General features: G+C 40.5%; 1 protein-coding gene across 2 annotated transcripts in view; it reads left to right on the forward strand.

Annotated features, from left to right (window-relative positions):
* hmcn1 (hemicentin 1) overlaps positions 1–25,280 on the forward strand; it is a 78,582-nt gene that overhangs the window by 11,410 nt on the left and 41,892 nt on the right. For both annotated transcript variants that reach the window (XM_061824970.1, XM_061824971.1), the window contains exons 2-24: positions 2,943–3,013; positions 4,829–4,987; positions 5,065–5,187; positions 5,478–5,649; positions 5,837–5,943; positions 9,411–9,531; positions 9,662–9,925; positions 10,010–10,154; positions 10,311–10,432; positions 11,741–12,010; positions 12,940–13,081; positions 13,157–13,284; positions 13,356–13,469; positions 13,586–13,744; positions 15,900–16,091; positions 16,168–16,263; positions 17,885–18,012; positions 18,120–18,264; positions 18,875–18,987; positions 19,934–20,093; positions 20,677–20,842; positions 23,705–23,832; positions 24,215–24,466. In XM_061824970.1, coding sequence (XP_061680954.1) covers positions 2,943–3,013; positions 4,829–4,987; positions 5,065–5,187; positions 5,478–5,649; positions 5,837–5,943; positions 9,411–9,531; positions 9,662–9,925; positions 10,010–10,154; positions 10,311–10,432; positions 11,741–12,010; positions 12,940–13,081; positions 13,157–13,284; positions 13,356–13,469; positions 13,586–13,744; positions 15,900–16,091; positions 16,168–16,263; positions 17,885–18,012; positions 18,120–18,264; positions 18,875–18,987; positions 19,934–20,093; positions 20,677–20,842; positions 23,705–23,832; positions 24,215–24,466 — 3,477 coding nt within the window. The remainder of the gene's footprint in view (positions 1–2,942; positions 3,014–4,828; positions 4,988–5,064; positions 5,188–5,477; positions 5,650–5,836; positions 5,944–9,410; positions 9,532–9,661; positions 9,926–10,009; positions 10,155–10,310; positions 10,433–11,740; positions 12,011–12,939; positions 13,082–13,156; positions 13,285–13,355; positions 13,470–13,585; positions 13,745–15,899; positions 16,092–16,167; positions 16,264–17,884; positions 18,013–18,119; positions 18,265–18,874; positions 18,988–19,933; positions 20,094–20,676; positions 20,843–23,704; positions 23,833–24,214; positions 24,467–25,280) is intronic.

Raw genomic sequence — 25,280 nt, forward strand, 5'->3', positions numbered from 1 at the left:
CCATGCTGTTGATGTAAGGAAAAAGAAAGTCACACCCCGCTGAATACAAATGGGATTCCGACAAAATTAACCTTAGTCTGAATGTTTGTATGAGGTGAAATTGACATTTGCCAACTTTTCGTCTGCCTCATTAAATTATTTTTTGAGTGTTACATCTCGCGTGTGATGTGCAGATGTGGCCTGCATTCATGGCATTACAGCTGGATGCTGTAAGAATTGGTGAAGCTTTGATGATTTGCTTGTAGCTCACTTATGTCAACTTGTATTACTGGCAAACTGAGACGGAAAGAAAAGGTGGAGATCTTTAGCTCGGGTTGTCTGATCTACGCTGGTCTTTTTTTTTCTTGGTTGTTCTTGACGCATTTTGCCAGCATTCTTTCACTCTTAGTTCATTCACTCAGCCTCACTCATGCCAATTATTTGTTCTTTGTCATCTTGGAGGCAACATTTATTTCCTTTCCTTTTCTCTTTAGCCAGGATTGTAGCCAGGTTTCTTCTGTACGGCATGTTGGTTTGCGTCACATAAATGTAACAAACTGGGTCTGGAACACGTGAGAGGTCTTTGCACATAGAAGCCACTGACATTGAATATTATTTACATAAAAACATTTTTCAGAGATATTAATCAATCCATCCAATCCATTTCTTTCACCGCTTATCCTTACGAGGGTCGCGGGGAGTGTTGGAGCCTATCCCAGCTGTCAACGGGCAGGAGGCGGGGTACACCCTGAACTGGTTGCCAGCCAGTCACAGAGAGACTTAAATCTTTTTCTTTTTTTATCTTTTGCAGGGAGCATTCACTGAAAAAAAAATGTAAATTCCAAGCAGCAAAGGGACACTTATTGCATTTCCTAAGCACATCACAAAAACATTGAATGAATCTTACACACGAAAGTTTTCAACTGTGTGTAATTATTCTTGCATTTACCAATAAAAACGTTTTTTTTTTTTTTTTCATAGTCTGGCATTTTCATTGTGTAATCAGTGCCAGTACTTGGAGCCTAGTCACCTGAAAATGTTTGGGCCCTACTGCAAAAAACTCCTGGAGAATTTCAGAATCAATTTTTTATCTAGACAAAAACTACCCATCATATTCACCAGAGATGATGATTTTTAAATGTATTAATCTGCAGCAACATGTTTGGCAACTCAAACTTGGCTTAATTCCCACGACGGAAAAATGCTAACATTACTATAGCGCAGCTAGGCTGCTCTGAGGTGAATCTGAAATCTGATTGGTGTAAGAAAACTTCACATTTCTAATGTATTGTTGTTTAACTTGAATTTTTAGATGTGCCTTGCAATTGGCTGGCGACCAGTTGAGGGTGTGACAGTTGCGATGGTGTTTAAGCCTTGCTGAATCCGATTCTGATGACACACCACTTATATTTTTTCATAATGGGTTTGGTACAGGCCACTTTAACAAAACCTAAAAGCTTTTTCTAATAATCCTTGATCTTTTTCATCTTACTTACTGATGAATTTTTGATGTGGACGGTATGTTGTAGCACAATTGTTTTTAGAGCTATTCATAAAACTCCGATAATCACCAAACTAGTAGCCCCATGTGTTAATGATTTGGTTGCACCATTTGTTATCAAAAGTTTTGGGTCAGAGACCGGATCTGAAGGAAGCAGAACTGGAGGCAGAAGAAATGAGGATGTTGAGGTTCTCGCTCGGCGTGAGCAGGTTGGATAGGATTAGAAATGAGCTCATTAGAGGGACAGCCAAAGTTGGATGTTTTGGTGACAAGGTTAGAGGGAGCAGACTTTGATGGTTGGGACACGTCCAGAGACGAGAGAGTGAGTATATTGGTAGAAGGGTGCTGAGGATGGAGCTGCCAGGCAAAAGAGCGAGAGGAAGACCAAAGAAAAGGTTGATGGATGTGGTGAGGGAGGACATGAGGACTGTGGATGTTAGAGAGGAAGATACACGGGATAGGCTTGGATGGAAAAAGATGACACGCTGTGGAGACGGGACAAGCCGAATGGAATTGAAGAAGACTGGACCTAATGATCAAATTAAAGACTGTTTTTTTAGTGTATTTTTTATTTGATCTAATCATCTCAAGGTAGAAGGAAACTGCAAAGTGGATTCTTTGTCTACTTATGTGTTCTTTTGTAGCCTTCATCAGGCTCATTTCACAGCACAGCTGCAGTGGCTGAAGTCATTCAGTTTGAGTTAAGAAGAGCTGAGCAGCTCATTAACAGATCAAAAAAAAAGGAAGATGAGAAACAGCAGTGGTTGCCAACACAGCAATGGATACCCAAGTCTCTTGGACGGTCAATGTGTGATTAAAAATGTGAACATTTGACCATTTAAACGTATTTTTTCTCTGCAAAAACATACAGTAGACATATATAAAGTTCATCCTCCAAATATTCATAACTTCGCCAAGTGTTGAGTTCGCCTGATTTTTATTGTGCTGTGTGATTGTCTGGGAACCAGTCCAGGGTGTATCCCACCTCTTGCCTTAAGTCAGAAGGGATATGCTTCACCTCACCCCTGACCCACAACATGATATGTTGGAGAAAAAAAGGCTGCGTGCATTTGGCGGCTTTTATAATTCAAATGGGTATGTTTTGGCCACGAGAAAGTGGCAAAAGACAGTACCAATGGGTGTGACAAATGTACAATTAAAATATTTGCCAAAATGTCATTGTTGTTTCATTAAATACTGAAATGAAATTCGCAGAACGTTTCAAGGAATACAATCTTTTGACTGTTGTAAAAAATCCGTAAAACTCTTTGCATAAACTGCAGCTATCTAACTATAAATGTACAATATATGTATATGACCTGTATTGAGAAATGGTAAGTTGTTTCAAATTTCTGATGCCTGCAGCTAAGCATTTGCCCAAAGGATTAAGCGAATGTAATGATGTTTTCTTTTACATTTTAGCAAGCAAACATTAAACATTAGCTTTTTTTGTTTTTTGCAGAAATTGGACCGGTAACAATCACAACAGACCCAAAGAAATTCCAGTATGAGCTGAGGGAGCTCTACGTTCAGGTGGGTTGGGCAGGCATCAGGTTTACAGAGTTTCAGACTGGCAGGGAACAGCTCCTGTCACAAAACAACTCATGCTGATACGTTTATTAGGAATGGATAATAATTGCCAACAAGTTAGCTTTCTGCTTTGCATTCCCAATAAAATAAAAGTAGCTGACTTCACATCATTCCAGAAACCCGAGGATCTACAGCCCAAGATTTTGCTCAGTGTTGCTCAACAAAAATTCATCTTAGTCTTCCATTATTTCCCATTGTGTGCACATCGGAAATGAATGAAATCTGCAGTCTCTCTAACTAAAGGAGACCTGCAAGAATTGCATTCTCAGGCTTCAGTTTTTTTTCTAATCTGGTGTGTGAATGTGTGGCGTGGAGCATGGAGACAATCCAGTTTCCTCTCACTTCCTGCTTGCTGCAGTAGCGCGCCTATCTGTCCTTCCTTCACCCTTCCACTTGTCCAAAGATGTTTTTTCACCAATGTGCATTTCAGTTAATGACCAATTTATACTTTTTGAATGTTTTGGGACCTTAGAAACAAATGTTTCAAAATTAATTCTAGTGTGCCAATGAAGTGGTTGTATTTTAGTCAACTGGGGAGATGTCTGAGGACTGTCTCATGCCTGCAATCTTGCAGAGGATGTTTCTCTTTGACACGAGCAGGCAGTCGGACACAGATACTGACCAAAGAATAGCGGCCAAGAAGGGCAATCACATGCTTTTCTAATCTACTTGCTTTGTTTGCTTTCTCTCTGTATCTCTCACTTACGTGACGACTGACTGCACGCCCCACCGACTTTAAGGTCCACAAGAGTATAGAATTTTACGAATGGATGCACTTTTAAGTTGGGTTATGATTCACATACAGGGGATGAGTTTTATGCAACTGCTGTTTACTCCATTCCTGGTCAATGCCCCACCATAGACAGAAGAAGCAATATACCAAATTTGAGAATCAATAGCAATACTTTGGCATTTGGTAATTGTGTGTAGTTGGAATTTTATTTCAGATTGATTGCTAGATGCATTCGAATGCTGTCTTTGTTACAACCGGTCGAGAGATTTTCTGAGTTAGAACTTCGAAAGAGGCTTTCCTGTGATGTTTTCTGTGTGCTTGCACGGGTTTACTTGCACTTTCCAAAAACATGGAAGCTTGGTTATCAGAAGACGCTAAATTTTCCTTTCAGTGTATACCCTGTCTTCTGGAAAATTAAAGTTGGATTGAATCAGCTGCAGCTCTCCCGCCACCGTGATAGCAAATGAGTTATATGTGGCTCGTTATGGTCAGTAGTTTACTACACATCATTATGATGGAGCTGAAAAAACAAACATTTGAAACATTTTTGATCACAGGGGTAGATAGATTTCTGCCTTTTTACGTGACGAAAACTGAGGACAAGCTGTCAGTGTGTGGGCATGCGATGGTAGTGTGGCACAGTCAAAAATGGCATGGCATGATGCGACTATGTTGATGAGTTCCAATTCTTCTCCAACAAAGTGTAGAAGTACAAAATTGAAACTACACCCAGCTGACATCTTGAAATAATTTGATTTGGTAACTGTAACTTTGGAATAGGCTAGTAAGTTTCTTTCGGCTTGTCCCTTTTGGGGTCACCACACCATGTCATCTCAGATGAACGCACATATATGTTTGGCACAATTTTTACGCTGGATGCCCTTCCTGACGCAACCCTTCTCAGGGAATGGAGGCCCCAGTGGGATATGAACCCACAACCCCTGGTTTACCAAACCAGTGATCTAACCACTGAGCTCCAGGGCCTCAACTTTGGAATAGGCTAACGATGTCATTTTCATTGCCAGGGTGGTGGCGACTGTCCAGAAATGAGCATCGGCGCCATAAAAATTGCCCTGGAGATTTCCCTACCAGGATCCTTCATTTACGTATTTACAGATGCTCGGTCCAAAGATTACAAACTCACCTATGATGTCCTTCAACTCATCCAGCAGAAACAGTCCCAGGTTTGTCTGTTATTCTTGACAATATATATATCACGTGATAATTCAAATTGACATGTTTGTATTGTGTGTGACTGTAGGTTGTGTTTGTGTTGACGGGGGACTGTGATGACAGAACTCACGTTGGCTACAAGGCTTATGAGGAAATCGCCTCCACGAGTTCTGGACAGGTCTTCCATCTAGACAAGAAACAGGTCAATGAGGTAAGAGTGTTACTAAACAGAAATTCATTCCTACATTTCTGTACTCCTCTGAATTTGAAGTGTCTGAGTCATCGGGAAAATATTTTGATTCACTAAGACGTGCCTTGGCCATGAATATAAAAGCAGGTAAAACTTCAGAATTTAAAAAGGACCAGACAATTTACAACTTCTCTGTATGTGTCTTTCGTAGAATTGAACTACTGTTCTAGTGAATAAATCAAGTAAAAAATATCAACATGCACATTTATTCTCCACAAGTAATGGTGGCATTTTTTTTTTTTATGTCACAGGTTTTGAAATGGGTGGAGGAGGCTGTGCAGTCCTCAAAGGTCCACCTGTTGTCAACCGATCACGTCGCCGGGGTCAGCAACACCTGGCAGATCCCCTTTGACCCCAGTCTCAAGGAAGTCACTGTTTCCCTCAGTGGCCCCACACCAGACATCCAGATTATAAACCCCCAGGGTAAAATGAATTTTACATAAGACTGCATTTTTAAATGAACTGTATTTTTATGGCACAAAACATGAAGGGAATAATTAAGATCTTATAAATAATTTCTTGACAATATTTAACCATGGTAGGTTTTGAAAATGTACTTATGTTTATGAAGCGGGCGGATAATAACCCCATGTTGATGTTTTGCCTCCAGGGAGGACCATGGGGAAGAGTGATGGTCTGACTGAGCTGTTGCACATTCCCAACTCTGCAAAAGTTGTCAACATCAAGGACCCGCAGACTGGATTATGGTCTATCAAGGTATAAGATCCTGTCTTTACCTAGAAATGTGGCTGAAATTACAACCTTGTACCAACAAATCCCAGAGGGCAGATGTTTTTCAAAAAGACTTACAGCAAATGGCTCAGCAGACAAACGTTTGAATGAGGTCATGTATCACGCCCTAAAAGGCAGCTAGGAAGTTTTCTCAAGTTGAATTATTGCAATAATACGTCATTGTGTTCAGATACAGTGACAAGCAATGAATTTGGGATGCACGTTTTTTTTTTCCAAGCAGTCTCGGTAGCTAGTGAAGATGCTGAAACATATTTGTGTTTGGGCATACTATATATCTTGTAGCACCATTCTTGTATTGTTGAAATGAATGTCACCCTTTTCTCAGAGTATTGCCAACTGGGAGACACATTTCATATAGTGTCAACGCCAGATGTTGGAAAATGACAAGTATTTTTACCTGACTGATTTGTGAACAGCGGCGTGTATTCTTTGCTGATCTCTGCTGTGACATTTACCCTCACAGCTTCATTATGTGTCAGTACTCGCTTGATTTACGATGAAACCCATCAGCTCCAGAACTGTGGCGTCACTTAAGATTCATCCCAAATGATTCAAGTCCTCCAGTGAAACATTTTCTTAAAGTTCACTATTTTAGTTTTACATAGGGATTTGGCGGTTTATTGAAACTGGAACACACACCATGACCAATGAATTCATAAATAATGGGTAGCTCCCATCTCTTCTGTTGCTCCTAAATCTTAATGCTTTAGTGTACCGAGACATTTTATGGCAATTTTATGTGCTCAACTGTTCTTTTCTAGAACTACTGTGTCCTCAAAAATAATGTTAAATGCACTTTGAGTCCAGTTCTGTATTATGAGGTACAATAAAGACCACTGGTTACCAACCCGGACTATGCTCTGCATAAAAAGTTTATTATGGTCTTAGATGACTACAAAAGAGTATTGTGTATAACGTGTTGCTTTTAATTGACTAAGAGAAAATATTACAGTATATGGTTGCTGCCGAATTGAAACATTCTTTCACATTATCAATTTGATGTATTGTTAAAATTTTGGATCCAAACAACAAATGGCAATTTTCAGAACAAGAATCACCATTTTCCACCACATATGCACTTCCACGTCAAATAAAATTGCTCACAATCTCACTCAGGTTTTCAAGTAAAGATGTTGAAGAGTGACGTTGTTACTTTGTTTAAATATACCAAACACAGTCAACATTGAGGTGATGGCAAATGTAATGTTTTGAGCACCTCGGTAACAATAAAGGTATAATTATATCAAATACAGTTGCAACTGAAACTAATTAGTACATGTGTTCGTAACATCGTATTAGAGGGAATTCAATATGTCCTCATCTAGACATAACAGAAAAGAGAAAATATGTAAGGAATGTCACAAAATGTGTTCCGTGGCAAATAAAAAGTTCTGGGTATGTTCCAAGCAAGTCAGAGTCCAAAAGCAGCGGCCATTGCAAATACAATAACCTCAACTGAGAGATCCATCTTCCGTTTCAATGGATGTAATGATCAGGTGCGCCAACAATATGGGCCGTACCACTCTGAATCCTCTTTATGCTCAGTGCAATCGCCCTGCTTTCATATCTTGCATCCGGTATTTTGTGTCCAACAAGGTCCTTCCATTTCTCACACTCAGTATTTACAACTTTTTCTTCTTTTGTCCAACTTGGAGAGATTTGGACAACAGGAATATTCAGCATGCTATGTGTTGACTACTGGAAGGTCTTGTTATCTTGTGATATTCAACACTTTCATTAGATTTTTGTGCCAACTTTAATGAAAGTACTGTACTGGGAACGTTCATCTCAAGGCTTCTGTCCCATTCGATCTCGTTCTTGTATTCTCATTCATCTTACTTCAATAAAAAAAGGGGGGGGGGGGAACTTCCTGCTTTCTTGTTCACGGTGCTGACCATGGAACACCTTTTCCAATCTCAAGCTGCTCTGTGCTGTCTTCAAGACTAAAATTAGCTCTTTTTCATATGTTTCTTTAAGAACTGTGGAAACTTATTTCACTGTTCTACTATGCTGGGTTTGAGTAATGCTAATTGTTTGTGACAGGATGGAGAAGTCTAATGCTCTGGCCATAGATGGTGTTTGAGAAGGTATTGACTCAACTTTAATCTGCTTTCAATCAAATATTGTGCATTGGAGTGGAGGACGTTTTACACAGCTGTCTTATATGCAAAATGTCTGTTTGCAATATTGCACTCCCATGTGGTTTTTCTTCTAAAACATTTAGTCTACTGATTTACGCTTGACTGCTTTAAACACGGTTTTGTTCTTCTTTGTAAAAGTCTATTAAAAGGGGTTGTAAATTGCAGATTTCATAATTATGTCTGCACCTAATCCATTTTGTCCTTGTGGCATTCCATTGCTTCAGCAGCTTCCCTTAGCAGATGTCATCTTCCAGTATTACAGTATGTGCAAAACTACCTAATCTTACTCTGTAGACGAGCATTCTTTTGAGAGGAAGACTACCCTCAAGTGTTCTCTTTCATGTTAGGCAAATGCTACTGAGGCTGCGACACCTCCAAGGTGTTTTACCTTACCACACCTATACTTTCATAGTAATTACTCAGTCTCCATGTGAGCCAGCCATCAAAGAAGATGACCGTGAGCCATTAGACGACATTGATTATAGTGATTGTGTGTGTCTAAAGTACAGTACGAATGTCTGACTGATAGCCTCATTTTTAAATTGCGGATGTTTTATAGGGTCATGTGTAAGATGTTTGAATGTGAGAAAGTCAGACCTAATCATTTTGGCGTGTGGACACTTGCAGGCACACAAAAGGCTGTTATTGAGCACAGAGGTCCTATCTGTTGTGTCTGCTTTTGGAAAAATAAAAGCAACAAATGTTCAGAATGATTAACAATAAAGATTTGTGGTCAATTCCAGACACAGCATTTACAGACTAATTTCTGTATAGTACTAGAAAGAGCTGACCCCAACCATAATTAGATGTACTAACACGTGCAAGCATAGCCGAGTACCACACCATGAGAGAAGGACAGTAAAACCCAAATGCAGTCAATTACAGTTAGCGAAGACTTGTTTGATAGAAGTTAAAGACATCTATGTGGGGTGGGAGGAGTGCAGTATAATCATAAGTCAAAAAGAACTCAAACCCTTAGAAAAGGTGAGCAAGGAGGTTGCAACCCTTGTGTGGCCTTCTACTGTTAATTTATAGTAACAAGAAAACCGATTCGCTTGTAGTATTAGTCAAAATTAGCTAGCAAGGAAGCTAAAATTTACAAGTGGTCCTCTATAATTATTTGAGAGTAGCTAACAAGGAATGTCGTCGGACTGAAACCCAAAAGTCCAAAGTCATCTTGCTGATGTGTCAATGTATTGCCCAGATCGACGATTTTGGTTTGGTTTGATTACGCATGGACAGTTTATGGAAGCTTCGGAAGATTTGTCACGTGACCTCTTTTAATTTCAGACTTCTAGCAAAGGAAGACACTCAGTTCGGATCTCAGGTCTCAGCAGTATAGACTTCCGAGCTGGCTTCTCTCGAAAACCCACTGTGGATTTCAAAAAGACAATCAGTCGCCCGGTCCAAGGTTAGTGAGGTTATTAATAATAAAGCCCAACATAGCTTTGTTTGTCATTCATCATTACTTTCAAATTTGTGTCATCGTCAGACTATTTTTTGAATATCACACTTCAAGTATGAATTAACATTCTGTTCAGGTATTCCCACCCACATACTGCTGAAGACGACCGGGCTTTCTCCACCTGCTCGGGCTGACAGGCTTGAGCTCTTGGCAATCACAGGCAAAGTTATTAAAACTTTGCCAATCCGCTATTACCCTGAACGCCAACCATATAGCCTATGGAACGTCACTGATTTTATTCCACCAAATGAAGCTTTTTTTCTGCGGGTGACAGGATATGATCGGGATGGTTTTGTGTTCCAGAGAGTTTCCAGTGTTTCGTTTTCAAGTATTATACCAGGTCAGCAATGCAGGCTTAAAATACATTTATGAAAAATTTTAACGGCAAAGGATTAACTTTGCTTTCGAATGTATCTCTTGTTAGATGCTCCAAAAGTGTTGATGCCAGCTACTACGCATGGTTATTATCTCCAGAAAGGGGCTGTCAGATGTCAAGTGGAAAGCCTGATTCCCTTCACTCTTCGCTTCAGCAGAGACGGTAGACGACTTGGGGTGGATCAACTATTCAGGTTAGTTGTGACATTGATGAGGACACAATACCATTTGAACTGAAAACAGAGAGAAGTGATTTCACATGGTACAATATTATCTGGTTATACTGAAAATATACTTCAACGTTCTGCATTGGTGGTTATCCTAAAGCTCTGAGACTAATTTGATTCCAGTGAGTCCCACACGGCATCATGGGAGATAGAAGAGGTAACTTTAAAGGATGAAGGCTACTATGAGTGCATTGCTGTCAACAGTGCTGGGACAGGACGAGCTCGCACCTTCCTGGATGTATCAGGTAAGCACAAATCTGAACAAAAGTAACTTACACTTACATATGGATGGGTTTTTTTTTAATTAATATAATAATATTCACAAGCAACACGGATTCCTTAATTTATCCAAACTGCAATTCCATGTTTTTTTTGTCTTCAATCAACTGGAGATAATAATGAAATTGTTTTTAATGTGTTTTTTTTTTCATTAAAAAATATTTAGTTAATATCTGTTAATTTCTGTTATTAAAACTATAAGAGAAAACAAGGACATCGTAACACTGTATAAGTCTTGTGGTTTTGTACAAACACATTTCCCATTGTATAAAAATCCTCTGTGGAACATTATATTTTCCATTATGACGAGTTTCAGCACTGTCGCTAGAAGTTACATTTGTCTAAATGCTGCTCTCCAAACTTCCTGCTTTTTGAAAGTCCCCCAAGTTCACTTCAATGGAGACCAAGGATAATGTAGAGGGGGGGAAAAAACTAAACTCCAAAACCTACAGTGGCCTTGCAAAAATAGTCATACCCCTTGAATCTTTCCGCATATGTCAACCTTCCATTTGATGGCAGATGGTACTATGGTAATATGATAAGACAGAAATGGAAAAGGCTTCGTAGGATAGGACATTGACACTTGATTAATTCGAGGTTTTTTTTCTTTTTTTAACCGTGGTTTGTTTGGAGCAGTTCATCTGAAATATGATCATTAAATTGATCAAAGACTTGGAGCTGTGCTAAAATGATGGTGGAAAAGGGAAAAATATTATATTATATATGCTTCTGGAACATTTACGAGGGTGATTAATTTTATTGAGCTAGGAAAAAAATACCACACATCATTGTCTTTTGGAAGTCAACATTATTGAATATTATCACAATACGTCACCAACATAGTTTAATTAGTTGCAGCTTCATTCCAATGTATATTTTTTTTCTCTTTAACCGTTGGTCTGACATTAAGTGAACCTGGACAACCAATGACATAAAATCCAGTATGTATCTTGCACTGCACTGATCAAGACCAGAGATCCATAAGACCAGTCTAAAAAAATCATTATCCACATCACGAGATGCTTCCTTCCTCTAAACCTCACGTCTACTCAAATTTTCTTGGACATCAGTTTAGTCATAATTGTACAATCCTTCTACAGAAATGTTTAAAAGAAGAGTAGAACAAGAAATATTTCCATTGATCTTCTGACAGTTAACATACTGTTGCATTTTAATGTATAGTATGCTACCTTACAATTGTGTTAATAAGAAACCTTTGTATTTTATACTTGATAATACAGTATAAACTTGTAATTTTTGTCCTCCTTGTGCAGAGCCACCTCCCACCATCACAGTTCAAGGCAATGTAACAGCTTCTCCGGGATCCCAAGCTGTCCTCACCTGCCATGTTGTCAGCACAGTCAGCTTCAACCTGACGTGGCTGAGAGAGGGTCTCGATGCCCATCTGGACCCACGGGTACACGTCTTGACGAACCTCTCGCTTCAAGTATCCGCTGTTACGCCAGATCACTCAGGCTGGTATGAGTGTATTGCAGTCAATGAAGGAGGGATGACAGAAGAGCGAATAAAACTCATTGTGCAAGGTAAGGAGCGTTTTTATAAAGATGCCGACTTTCTGTTGTGTAAAAATGAAGGCTCCTAAGCTTTTCTTGGACATGTGGTTTGTTTGTGTTTACGTATCCCAGCTGACCTTGGACAAAAGGATTCCTTTTTGTTAGCTGGGCTAGGCGCAGAAACTGCCAATAGTAGCATAACAGTATAAGCAGTATAGAAAATGAATGGATTATCTTATTTCCTCACTATCTAACCACAATTTGGAAGTAAATCACAAAAGAGGAAATTCAGCTGGGCTAGTTCATGCAAGTAGATGACGTGGATGATTTTATGTGGATAATGAAGTTAGGAAACAGATCGATGAAAGACGGAAAGTGGATTTGTGGATAATTGAGGGGAGGAACTTCAGCGAGGAAGCATTTTTTAAAGACCCGATGCTGCTAAGTTAAAAAGAATGTTCACACATTTAAAGAGGCAAGTGAGAAAAGAACCAAGATGGACTGTATGAAATATGCAGGCAAAATGTCAAAAAGTACTGACCCGTATCGTACAACACTCTGGTGTGTACGGCGTCATGCTGTGCTATGTAAAACTGCAAAAGGGTTAGATCAATGTCTCATATCTTTGACGGACCCTGGGATTGTCATGTCTGCTGTAAGCAGTTTCCCACACTGTGCTTTCTGCAAGCGGTCTTCAGTGACTGAATTTGGCAGTTCGAGTGGAACACACCCTTAAAGGGATGAGGGACACATCATGAATCAATTGGCTTGTCTCTGAAGATTCCACACTTTACCAGGTCTGGAGACAGCATGAGGAGGTTGTGGAAGATTACTTTTTTGGAGGAACTCTGAATTTGATTGAATTTATGAGTGCCTGAAGGAGATAACGTACAATGTTGTTTTCTTGACTAGAATGCTTGATTACTGTATATAAATCTTGAGTGTCATTTTCTCTTTAGAGGTGCCTAGAGTTTCAGTAGAGCCTCGGAACCAGACGTATGTAACAGGAGAAGAAGTGAAGATCAAATGCTTGGCCAGCAGCTACCCGCCACCCGTCCTGGCCTGGACACACAATGGCATGTTTATTATGGCATCGAGCAGGTAGGTTGACTATCCATTTCAAAATTTTGAAGCTTTTATTGGCTGCCTTAAGTTGTAAAATCTAATTTTGTTCAGACACAGAATGACATCTGATGGCGTGCTATCAATAAGAAACATGGAGAGGAGGGATGAAGGTGCTTATGGCTGCTTGGCCAGCAACCAAGCTGGAACTGACTCAATGGTTTCCGTCCTCACTTACATTGGTAACTGACACACAAAGTCATTTACTGGACACATATACAAATATTAACAAACCTTACTGCTTCCCCTGCAGAATCTCCTGTGGTGACAGTGGCTGTTGGTGAGATTCTCAGCGGCATTGGAGAAACCACCACGATGGCCTGTTCTGCATCAGGAATCCCGAAGCCAGAAATCTGGTGGTACAAAGGTAACAACAGAGAAACGGGCCAATGTGGGTGTATTTTAGACAAAAGAAAAAAATATTTAGGGCAGAATAATGCTGTGTAATAAGTATATAGGCAAGCAATATCTTCTGCTCTCCAGGTGATGTAAAATTGCAATCAACATCTTCACTGGGCATAGATGCGCTGGCAGGTATAATGAACATTGAGAATACCCAGGAATTGGATGCTGGAGATTACACTTGCGTGGCGTCCAACACTGCCGGCACCTCATCAGGAAAGGTTGCCCTTGATGTTGGAGGTACTTATCGCCTTGCTTTTTTGGTCGTTTATTTTGTACCGGCAACAGGTACATTAACATTCTAAAAATATAAATGCAGTTGGAAACCACTAAGCAACTCGCACACTTTATTATTCACAAAGAGAAGGTTTTCTTTTTTCAGTGATCTTGGTTTGATACCAATTGCGTGTTATCGAAATATATACAGTACCATAGCAATTAAACACATCAATGAGTATGTTTTATGAATACTTTATAGCAGTATATTTCACAGATGCTACAGGTTTTGAATGTGTGTAGTTGGCATGCTAGCAGCAGGAATGTTCACAAAAGCAGCAATCTTTAAAATGAATGTTTAAAGGCTGCCTCAGACATTGAGTATGGGAGGCCTCACGACAAACAAATGTCTAGATTCTGTAATCCTGGGAAGACCGCCTAAGGTTATTCACTTTTGAGATTGTCTGTGATCAGTCACCCTAACATTTTATGAAAGTATTAGTCAGCTTTATGGGAACCTTGACCACAGTAGAATGTTGTCGTAATTGACTAGGGTTCAGTGTTCTTCTTTTATACAATGGATGAGTGTTCTCCTCAAAGACAAATTTTCAGTTTATACTCAGGCAGGCAGATGGAATAGTGTGTGATAAGCTAGCAATGAATAAGATGTGCAACAGACCAGTGGAAGATTCTAAACATACTTGTGTGAAATGGTGCGTAATAAAACAAAGGCCTTTTTGTCCTGGTATTAAGAAAGACATGCCAGCTTTATATTTCAATTAGCTGTGTGGTGTATGCAAAACAAAAATAACGAGGGCATTATTGTAAAAATGACACGTCAGTCACTGGGAACAGTTCTTTGATGTGTCAGTGCACAATCCTTATGTAATACGGAGTTTGGTTGGTTGCATGTAGCACATACAGTGAAGAAAATAAGTATTTGAACACCCTGCTATATTGCAAGTTCTCCCACTTAGAAATCATGGAGGGGTCTGAAATTTTCATCTTAGGTCCATGTCCACTGTGAGAGAGATAATCTAAAGAGAAAAATCCAGAAATCATAATGCATTATTTTTTAACGATTTATTTGTGTGATACAGATGCAAATAAGTAGGAAAGTAATGTTAATATTTGGTACAGTAGCCTTTGTTTGCAATTACAGAGGTCAAACGTTTCTTGTACTTGTTCGCCAGGTTTGCACGCACTGCAGGAGGGATTTTAGCCCACTCCTCCACACAGATCTTCTCAAGATCGGACAGGTTTCTGGGCTGTCATTGAGAAACACGGACTTTTAGCTCCCTCCAAAGATTTTCTATTGGGTTTAGGTCTGGAGACAGGCTCGGCTATGCCAGAACCCTGATATGCTTCTTACGGAGCCGCTACTTGGTTTTCCTTGCTGTGTGCTTCGGGTCATCCAGGGGAACATTTCGTGCCATGCATGATTTCAAACCATGAGGTCTTAGTGTATTACCAATAGTCACCTTGGAAACGGTGGTCCCAGCACTTTTCAAGTCATTGACAAAGTCCTGTCGTGTAGTCCTGGGCTGATTCCTCACCTTTCTAAGAATCATTGAGACCCCACAAGGTCATATCTTGCATGGGGCTCCACTCTGATTGAGATTGACCGTCATGTTTAGCTTCTTCCATTTTCTAATGATTGCGCCAACAGTGGACTTTACTTTCACCAAGCTGCTTGGCAATTTCTCCATAGCCTTTTTCAGCCGTTAGGCGTTGTACAATTTTGTCTCTGGTGTCTTTGGACAGCTCTTTGGTCTTGGCCATGTAACAAGTTTGAGTTTTACTGATTGTATGGGGTGGACAGGTGTCTTTATGCAGCTAACGACCTCACACAGGTGCATCTGATTCAACGTAATACATGGAGTGGAGGTGCACTTTTAAAGGCGGACTAACAGGTCTTTGAGGGTCAGAATTCTAGCTGATACACAGGTGTTCACATACTTATTTGCTGCTGTATCACACAAATCATTAAAAAAAATCATACATTGTGATTTCTGGATTTTTCTTTTTAGATGATCTCTTTCACAATGAAAATTTCAGACTCCTTCACGATTTCTAAGTAGGAGAACTTGCAATATAGCAGGGTGTTCAAATACTCATTTTCTTCACTGTATTACACAGATAAAAATGCTTACCCCTGTGTTCTTCAACTTCACCGCAGATGCACCAAAGTTCATCCAAAAACCATTCAACATGGCAGCAGAGATCGGCTCCAATGTGACCATACCGTGTCAAGCCCAGGGCCATCCAGAACCGCAGGTCATCTGGAGGAGACTGGACGGGTTACCCCTTTTTATTAAGCACCACGGACATAGCACCTTTACTCAAGACAAGGGAGGACTTCATATCACCAGTGAGTTCTTCGTTTACCTACTTCATATGAACTACATTTTTTGGATTTACACTTGACAGTTCCTTTCCTATATCAGACCTGTGGGTTGAGGACGAGACAGAATACGTCTGTGAGGCTTACAACCATTTTGGAAAGATCCAAACCCAAGCAAGCATCACTGTGACAGGACTGGGTAGGTACAAGAATTATTAAATATGCTCATGCCGTAAATTTCATTTGACTCCTTTGTCAATATGGCCGAGCTTCACAGATCTTGTATTTAGAGTACCTAAAACAAAACACGTGTTTTGATCATGGCGTTGATGGCATATATTACATACTGGAATACTGTATAATCTTGTCAACATTTTTACCAGTGCATTTACACAAATATGCACAAACACAAAAAAAAAAAAAAAAATAAGCACATGCACCATAATGTGTTTTGGACAATACGAGTATGTGTGTGTATTTCTGTGGGTGAGTTTGTGTTACCAAGGAAAAATCTCCTTTCCTCATTCGACACCCATTTGTATGTCACAAATTCCACAAATGACATCATTGTTGTTTGTCTGAATTTGTATCATCTCCAAAGACAGGAAATGGGTGTTTGCATACGTATAATGGATGAATGAATACTGGGTGGTGCTGATTGAAAACCAAAATGTATGGGAATACTCTAACTACTTGGATTTCTTGCATATATTGGTCATATGATTTGATCTACCCTTGATCTAAGTTACAACAATAGACAAACACTCACTTCCTATCATTGTGAGGCAGAATTCACCAGATACTAATCCTATCACACAAATAATTAGACTGCATTCTTGTTTTTGTTGGACACTCCAAGTAAACATTGACAGTTGAGGGTGCAAAATGGATGTGAACTCCCCGTCAAATTTATTAACCATTCGGAGGAAAGAATCGGGCTACCTAGACTCCAGTAAATATGATAACATGTGAGGTCGTGGTAAATGATGACCTGCGCTTTGAGAAAATTTTCTGTTCTCTAAAAGCACTGGCTGATGTGCCTCACACAAAGGAGCATTCAGATACTTATAATTGCACACTTGAAAGGATCACAAACCTATTTCTAAAAGCCTTTATGTTCATTAGAAATATAGTCTAGAAAGGGAGAATGTTCAACATTTTTGCAAATCCTGTAAGGATGGCTGCAAGAGGGTGGCACGGTGATGCATCTGTAAGGGGTTGGCCTCACAGTTCTGAGGATCGGAGTTCAAATCTCAGATCACCTGTGTGGAGTTTGCATGTTCTCCTCGTGGGTTTTCTCTGGGCACTCGGGTTTCCTCCCACATCCCAAAAACATGCAACATTAATTGGACAGTCTAAATTTGCCCTAGGTGTGATTGTAAGTGTGACTGTTGTCTGTCTCAATGTGCCATGCGATAGGCTGGCAACCAGTTTAGGGTGTACCCTGCCTCCTGCCCGCTGACAGCTGGGATAGGCTCCAGCATGCCTCCTCCAGACAGGCGGGGCTGGGATTCGAACTCCGGTCCTCAGTATTTTTGGAGGACACCATAAACTCCTGACAGCCTCACTTAACGCCAGCAGCTACATATCAAAATGGATTCCACAACATTTGAAAAATTTTATGTATAGTTAAGATGTGTAGCTGAAGGGATGCAGCTAGTGTGGTTTTTAGCTATTTTGATCTCTGGGTGTGACATGTGCCATAATTCTTAAATAGATTAAAACTCACAAACCCCTGGTGATGTGAATGCACTTTTTCATGATAATGATCACTTTCAATTGTCCAAAGCAATACATGACTGTTTGAATGTTATCTGCAGTGCCACCTGTCATTGCAATGAGTCCGGTGGTGATTAGCGTGATCGAGGACCAGCAGCTAACTTTACCCTGTGTACTGTTGGCTGGCAATCCACTACCTGAGAGACAGTGGTTGCACAACTACGGCCTGGTAAGTACAACTACCAATAAATACAAGTTAAATAAAAGTTTTTTTGTTTGCTATGCATATGTTCTTTGACTTGAGCATCATATATAAATGAACCTGGCCAATTTCAGGTGACCTCAGATGAGTATGTGACCATATGGAGGGATGGCAGTCTGCACATAGAGCGAGTTCGGCTGGACGATGCTGGTGACTACACGTGCTTGGCTGAGAGCGCTGTCGGGGCCACCAACCACACCACCACAGTCAACGTCTACGGTCTGGTGTTTTGTGTTTTGTGTGTGTTATTCCTTTCTCAAAATGCAAATAGTGTACGAGTGGTTAGCACGTACGCGTCCTGATTCTTGAGTTTTGGGGTTTCGAATCGCATCCCTGGCCTTCATGTGTGGAGTTGAATGTTCTCTCTGTGCTTGCATGGTTTTTCTCTATGTATTCTAACTTCTGCCCACTTTTGGCTGATTTGATAAACGTGTTCAATCTGGTTGCTCTGACGCCATCTCTGTAGGCCAGATTTGTCATCAAAGATAAATGCAAAAATTTGCCACTGAAGCTGAAGCTTGTCATATGCGCATTACACCCTTTTATTCGGTCACGTTTATTTAATTTCATTTATTTTCTTGTTCCCCCCAAAATGTCAAAGCTTTGAAAAAATGTGTTCTGTGACTGCAGAAAAATAAAACAGATTATGATTATGGGATAGTAACAAGGTGGGGTGTGAGAAAAATGTATTAGCTTTGCCAATACTATGTCTCCCGTGAAGGAAAGATATTTTCCAGATGCTTCTAGGATGCAAGACATCCTGATAATGTTAAAAGAGTTCATCCGCAAAAACATTGCAATGACTTTTCTACTTTGCTCTTGCTATTAGTGATTCCATCCATTCAGCATGGCCCACAAGTTTTCAGGACAATTGAGGGGACACCCATCTCTCTGCCTTGCCGTGCCAGTGGAATACCTAAACCTGAGATCACCTGGTCGAAGGTCTGTTTTAGTAATTATATCCTGTTATAGTTATATACAGCATATATTCTTCAGGTGCGTGGGTGAACCGAGAGCCTATCCCAGTAACCAAAGGGTAAATGTGTAGTACTGTACTGTACACCCCTGGGGGATCACCAGTCAGTACAGGGGCAGACAGAGACAATTGTTCACACTCACATTTGATCTTAGAAAACATTTAGAGTCTTTACGCAAGCACACGGATAACATGCAGAAATGCCACAGAAAAATCTCTCAGCTAAAATGTCCTTTTAGGCTAGCAATGTCAAAAATATATCAATGTGTTAACCGGCAATCCAGAAAATCATCATTGTACTTCAGTAGAATAACAAAAGAGATTACTCTCTTAACCGTAGTGAGGATAAGGTTCAAAGAATGGACGGACGGATGGATGGATGGTATACAACATGAATTGGAATTTAACTTTTTAGGGCTATCTACATCACTGTCAGCCAGTTTTATGGCATGACTATCATACTAAATCATTTCAAAGACTTTCGTCCACATACAGGAGCATTTTATGACATGTCGATTCCATTTGACACATATGTAGACTTACTTTACGTCCCTTTCACCTTAAAATCGTGAAAACTGCTACCTTTGTGCGTGTGTTAGGCAGGGATGAGCTCTGGGTACTAAGATGCAGTATACTGGATGTGTGTCTTCCAATATCTTAAGATACAAGTTGAGGGACCTCGGTTAAAAGGACACAAAATGTTAATCCTTGCTACTGTATGTCCCACAAACAATATATTTAAAGTAATTTGTCACACATGATCCGGCAGATACACGCTAGCTTTGTTTGATTGTATTCATTTGATTGTGTGACGCATTTCATGTTTTGTCCGAATATTTTTCGAGTTGCATCGTCGGTATAGTGACGTCAGTAGCGGGTGTTTTCATTCACCCTTTGAGATTTGTTTTGAAGGGTGGCGAGCTTGTGAACTTGGGTGGTCCAGACTTCTCTTTGGACTCTGATGGCAGCCTGCTTATTGCCTCACCCTCTGGAAATGAGACGGGAGAGTTTCTCTGCACAGCTGCCAATACTGCCGGTCACACCTCGAGAAAAGTTCAGCTTACTGTCTATGGTAATGTTTATGCAGTACACTTCTGAAAGTACTTAAATGTTAATACAGTAATGCTAACTATTCTTAAATATTGGGAAACGCCGTTCACTCAAGACGATTGGCCTGATTCAGCAAAATATTTTAAATGATTTCATTAAATATGTTCTTAAAAAGGTTTGTTGAAAAAACGCAAGAATTATAAGATCACAACGATGACGATATACTTTTATGCTCTTTATATCTTAAATTATCAAATGTGTCTACCTCTGTGAAGGTTTGTACATTAGTGAATTCAACAGTCTTTTTAAAAAGTGCTCAGGAGCTATTTTTGTGCATTAGGGTCATTCCAGACAACACGCTATTTTTAACTTGTAATTCTAAAACATCATATCATTCACACAATGAAAGGACACAAAGATTTAGGTTGTTTAAAAACGATTTTAAAATTGTTTAGTACATTTAACAGTATGCTGTACCTTACAGACACATTGGGGTCAACTGGTTGAAAGAACATTTTGTGATTCTAACTGAAAGATTGCATACAGTAGTTTGAGGCATTACTGTGTAGATTCATTGACACATTTGTCCTTTTTTTTGCTTCCAGTCCGCCCTAGATCCAATGCTGGCAGTGCCAGTGGCTCCTTGGACCCAATGAGAATTTCAGTGACAGAGGGCGAGGATGCAATTTTGCTATGTGATGTCCACAGTGTCCCTCCACCCTCCATCAGCTGGGCCAAGGAGAAGCGGCTCATCTCTCCTTACTCCCCGAGGTAAAACATACATATTTGACCACATGCGATATTAAAGTAAAAAAAAAGAAAAAATCTCTGTGGATACAGTTGATACAGTCAAATATAACAGGATAAAATACCCACATTGTCACTGCAATAAAACTGACAAAATAAAATGACGTTTGTCAGATGCATGTGCGAAATATACAGTACTTCTTCTTTTCCTTTTGGCTTGTCCCATTAGGGGTCACCACAGCGTGTCATCTTTTTCAATCTTAGCCTATCTTCTGCATCTTCCTCTATAACCCCAACTGCCCTCATGTCTTCCCTCACCACATCCATAAACCTTCTCTTTGGTCTTCCTCTCGCTCTTTTCCCTGGCACCTCCATCCTCAGCACCCTTATACCAATACACTCACTCTCTCGCCTCTGAACATGTCCAAACCATCGAAGTCTGCTCTCTCGAATCTTATCTACAAAACATCCAACTTTGGCTGTCCCTCTAATGAGCTCATTTCTAATTCTATCCAACCTGCTCACTCCGAGCGAGAACCTCAACATCTTCATTTCTGCTACCTCCAGTTCTGCTTCCTGTTGTTTCTTCAGTGCCACCGTCTCTAATCCGTACATCATGGCCGGCCTCACCACTGTTTTGTAAACTTTGCCCTTTGTCTTAGCAGACTCTTCTGTCACATAACACACCAGACACCTTCCGCCAGCTGTTCCAACCTGCTTGGACCCGTTCCTTCACTTCCTTAACACACTCACCATTGCTCTGGATTGTTGACCTTAAATATTTGAAGTTGTCCACCCTCGCTATCTCTTCTCCCTGTAGCCTCACTCTTCCCCCTCCACCTCTCTCATTCACGCACTTATATTCTGTTTCACTTCGGCTAATCTTCATTCCTCTCCTTTCCAGTGCATGTCTCCATCTTTCTAATTGTTCCTCTGCATGCTCCCTGCTTTCACTGCATATCACAATATCATCTGCGAACATCATGGTCCAAGGGGATTCCAGTCTAACCTCATCTGTCAGCCTATCCATTACCACTGCAAACAGGAAGGGGCTCAGAGCTGATCCCTGATGCAGTCCCACCTCCACCTTAAATTATTCTGTCACACCAAAGGCACACCTCACCATTGTTCTGCTGCCATCATACATGTCCTGTACTATTTTAACATACTTCTCTGCCACACCAGACTTACGCATGCAGTACCACAGTTCCTCTCTTGGTACTCTGTCATAGGCTTTCTCTAGATCCACAAAGACACAATGTAGCTCCTTCGGACCTTCTCTGTACTTTTCCACGAGCATCCTCGCAAATAATGCATCTGTGGTACTCTTTCTAGGCATGAAACCGTACTGGTGCTCGCAGATACTTACTTCTGTCCTGAGTCTAGCCTCCACTACTCTGTCAATAACTTCATTGTGTGGCTCATCAACTTTATTCCTCTATAATTCTCACAGCTCTGAACATTGCCCTTGTTCTTAAAAATGGGAACTAGAACACTTTTCCTCCATTCTTCAGGCATCTTTTCACCCGCTAGCATTCTGATGAATAAGTTGGTCAAAAACTCCACAGCCATCTCTCCAAATTGTTTCCATAACCTCCACCGGTATGTCATCAGGACCAACTGCCTTTTCCATTTTTCATCCTTTGTAGTGCCTTTCTGACTTCCCCTTTAATAATCATTGCCACTTCCTGGTCCTTCACACTTGCCTCTTCAACTCTTCCTTCTCTCTCATTTTCTTCATTCATCAACTTCTCAAAGTATTCTTTCCATCTATTTAGCACACTACTGGCACCAGTCAACACATTTCCATCTCTATCCTTAATCACCCTTACCTGCTGCACATCCTTCCCATCTCTATCCCTCTGTCTGGCCAACCTCTAGAGATCCTTTTCTCCTTCTTTTGTGTCCAACCTGGTGTACATGTCTTCATATGCCTCTTGTTTAGCCTTTGCCACCTCTACCTTTGCCCTACGTCGCATCTCGATGTACTCCTTTCGCCTCTCCTCAGTCCTCTCAGTGTTCTTCTTCGCTAATCTCTTTCCTTGTATAACTCCCTGTATTTTGGGGTTCCACCACCAAGTCTCCTTCTCACCCTTCCTACCAAAACACACCAAGTACTCTCCTGCCTGTCTCCCTGATTACCTCGGCTGTCGTTGTCCAGTCTTCCGGGAGCTTCTGCTGTCCATCGAGAGCCTGTCTCACCTCTTTCCGAAGGGCCGCACAACATTCTTCCTTTCTCAACTTCCACCACATGGTTCTCTGCTCTACCTTTGTCTTCTTAATCTTCCTACCCACCACCAGAGTCATCCTACACACCACCATCCTATGCTGTCGAGTTACACTCTCCCCTACCACTACTTTACAGTCAGTTATCTCCTTCAGATTACATCGTCTGCACAAAATATAATCCACCTGCGTGCTTCTACCTCCGCTCTTGTAGGTCACTATATGTTCCTCCCTCTTCTGGAAATAAGTGTTCACTACAGCCATCTCCATCCTTTTGGCAAAGTCCAACACCATCTGTCCCTCAAAGTTCCTTTCCTGGGTGCCGTACTTACCCATCACTTCTTCATCGCCCCTGCTTCCTTTACCAATGTATCCATTATAATCTGCACCAATCACAACTCTCTCGCTGTCTGGGATGCTCAGAACTACTTCATTTAGTTCCTTCCAAAATTTCTCTTTCAACTCTTGGTCACATCCTACCTGTGGGGCATAGCCGCTAACCACATTATATATATAACACCCTCAATTTCAAATTTTAGTATTGTGCAATAGCCCACATTGTCTGTCTGTACTATGGTAGAGTATAAGAACATTTCCCATTAATATTTGCACTGTGTCTAATGAATATTTATTTATTTTTAATGTCTGTATTCCTTCCAGGCACAAGCAGCTCCGCTCAGGTTCACTGAAGATCTTAGAGAGTAAAGTGTCAGACAGTGGGCTTTATGTGTGTGTAGCCTCCAACATTGCCGGCAACCTAACTCAATCCTTTGAATTGAGTGTTCTGGGTAAATTTCTATGAACATACACTCAACACTACACCACTAGCAAAAAGCCCATGTGATATTATTAGTTTATTGGAGGGTAAATTTTTCGATGGTAAGTACAGAGCATAATTTCGGGGTGCTAATTTTGAGGTCATTGGAACACGAATGAGGAACAATTAATTCATCATCTAGAGGAGTTAAGAAATTCTGTGCTTTCTTTATCACTTATCAAGTATTCCCAGTAGAGTAGTCGCTGTTATGGCTGTAAAATGGCTAACTTTGTTTTCCATTTTAATTTCTTGCCAGGTTTTACAAAACTTTTATTTTTACTTTTATCCAATTTTACTTGCTTCAGATGGGAGAATCCAATGTTTTATCTTGACTTCTATTATCTACCCACCAGTGCCCCCGAGTATTCAGACTGGTCCCAAGGTCATAAAAGTCCAGATGGGTCATCCTGTTGAGCTTCTGTGTATAGTGCAAGGCGTCCCGAAGCCAAGCCTTTCCTGGACGAAGGACGGCAGGAGGTATCCGACGTCGCCTGACGGCATTCTCACTTTGGGCTCGGTGGGGCTGGATGACGCAGGAATGTACACCTGTACAGCAGCCAACATTGCAGGCAGTGATGAAGCGCAAGTTCAACTGCTGATACAAGGTTGGTTTCAACCATGATCTCATCTGATAATGTTGTTTTACAAAATTCTGGGCCCAGCCACTTTTTGGATTTTTTTGTTTTTTATGTTTTTTTATACCTGCATTTTGATTGTGTGGCTTGTTTATGAACAATAGGTACTGTAAATTTACCCGGATGAATGGGTTCAATAGAGAGCTGTATAGAAAAGTCTGCATTGTGTGTGAATTAAAGTGAATTTTTCCATGCTGAGATCAATTTTGAATGTATTTTTCATTTTATTGTAGCAGGGCCACAGTAGAGCGTCAATAGAATCCTTATACAGTATTATGGCGCGTGCCCATCGGGCAAGAAGGGCTGATCAAAACATTTAGTTTCACTTTTCACTCAAATTTCCTGAAAATTACTCATAGTAAGTTTATAGTTTTTGATTAATGCTGGCACACAAACAGGCACACACAATCTCACACATACAGTACACAAACAAGATCTCGTCTACTTTTGTTTGCAGTTTGGCACCTGGAATATGTCTCCACTCAACTTTTTTTCAACTACCGTATTTTCCACACTATAAGGCGCACCGCATTATAAGGTGCACCTTCAATGAATGGCCCATTTTAAACTTTTTTTTTCATACATAAGGCGCACCGCATTATAAGGCGCATAGAATACACGCTGCACTAGAGCGTCAGGTTACGTTATGCATCCATTAGATGGAGCTGTACCGAAGGCTCAATATTGATCCATATATAAGGCACACCGGATTATAAGGCTCACTGTCAGCTTTTGAAAAAATTAAAGGTTTTTCGGTGGGCCTAATAGTGTGGAAAATATGGTA

This window comes from Syngnathoides biaculeatus, chromosome 7, assembly GCF_019802595.1.
Source record: "Syngnathoides biaculeatus isolate LvHL_M chromosome 7, ASM1980259v1, whole genome shotgun sequence".
Taxonomy (NCBI): Eukaryota; Metazoa; Chordata; class Actinopteri; order Syngnathiformes; family Syngnathidae; genus Syngnathoides; species Syngnathoides biaculeatus.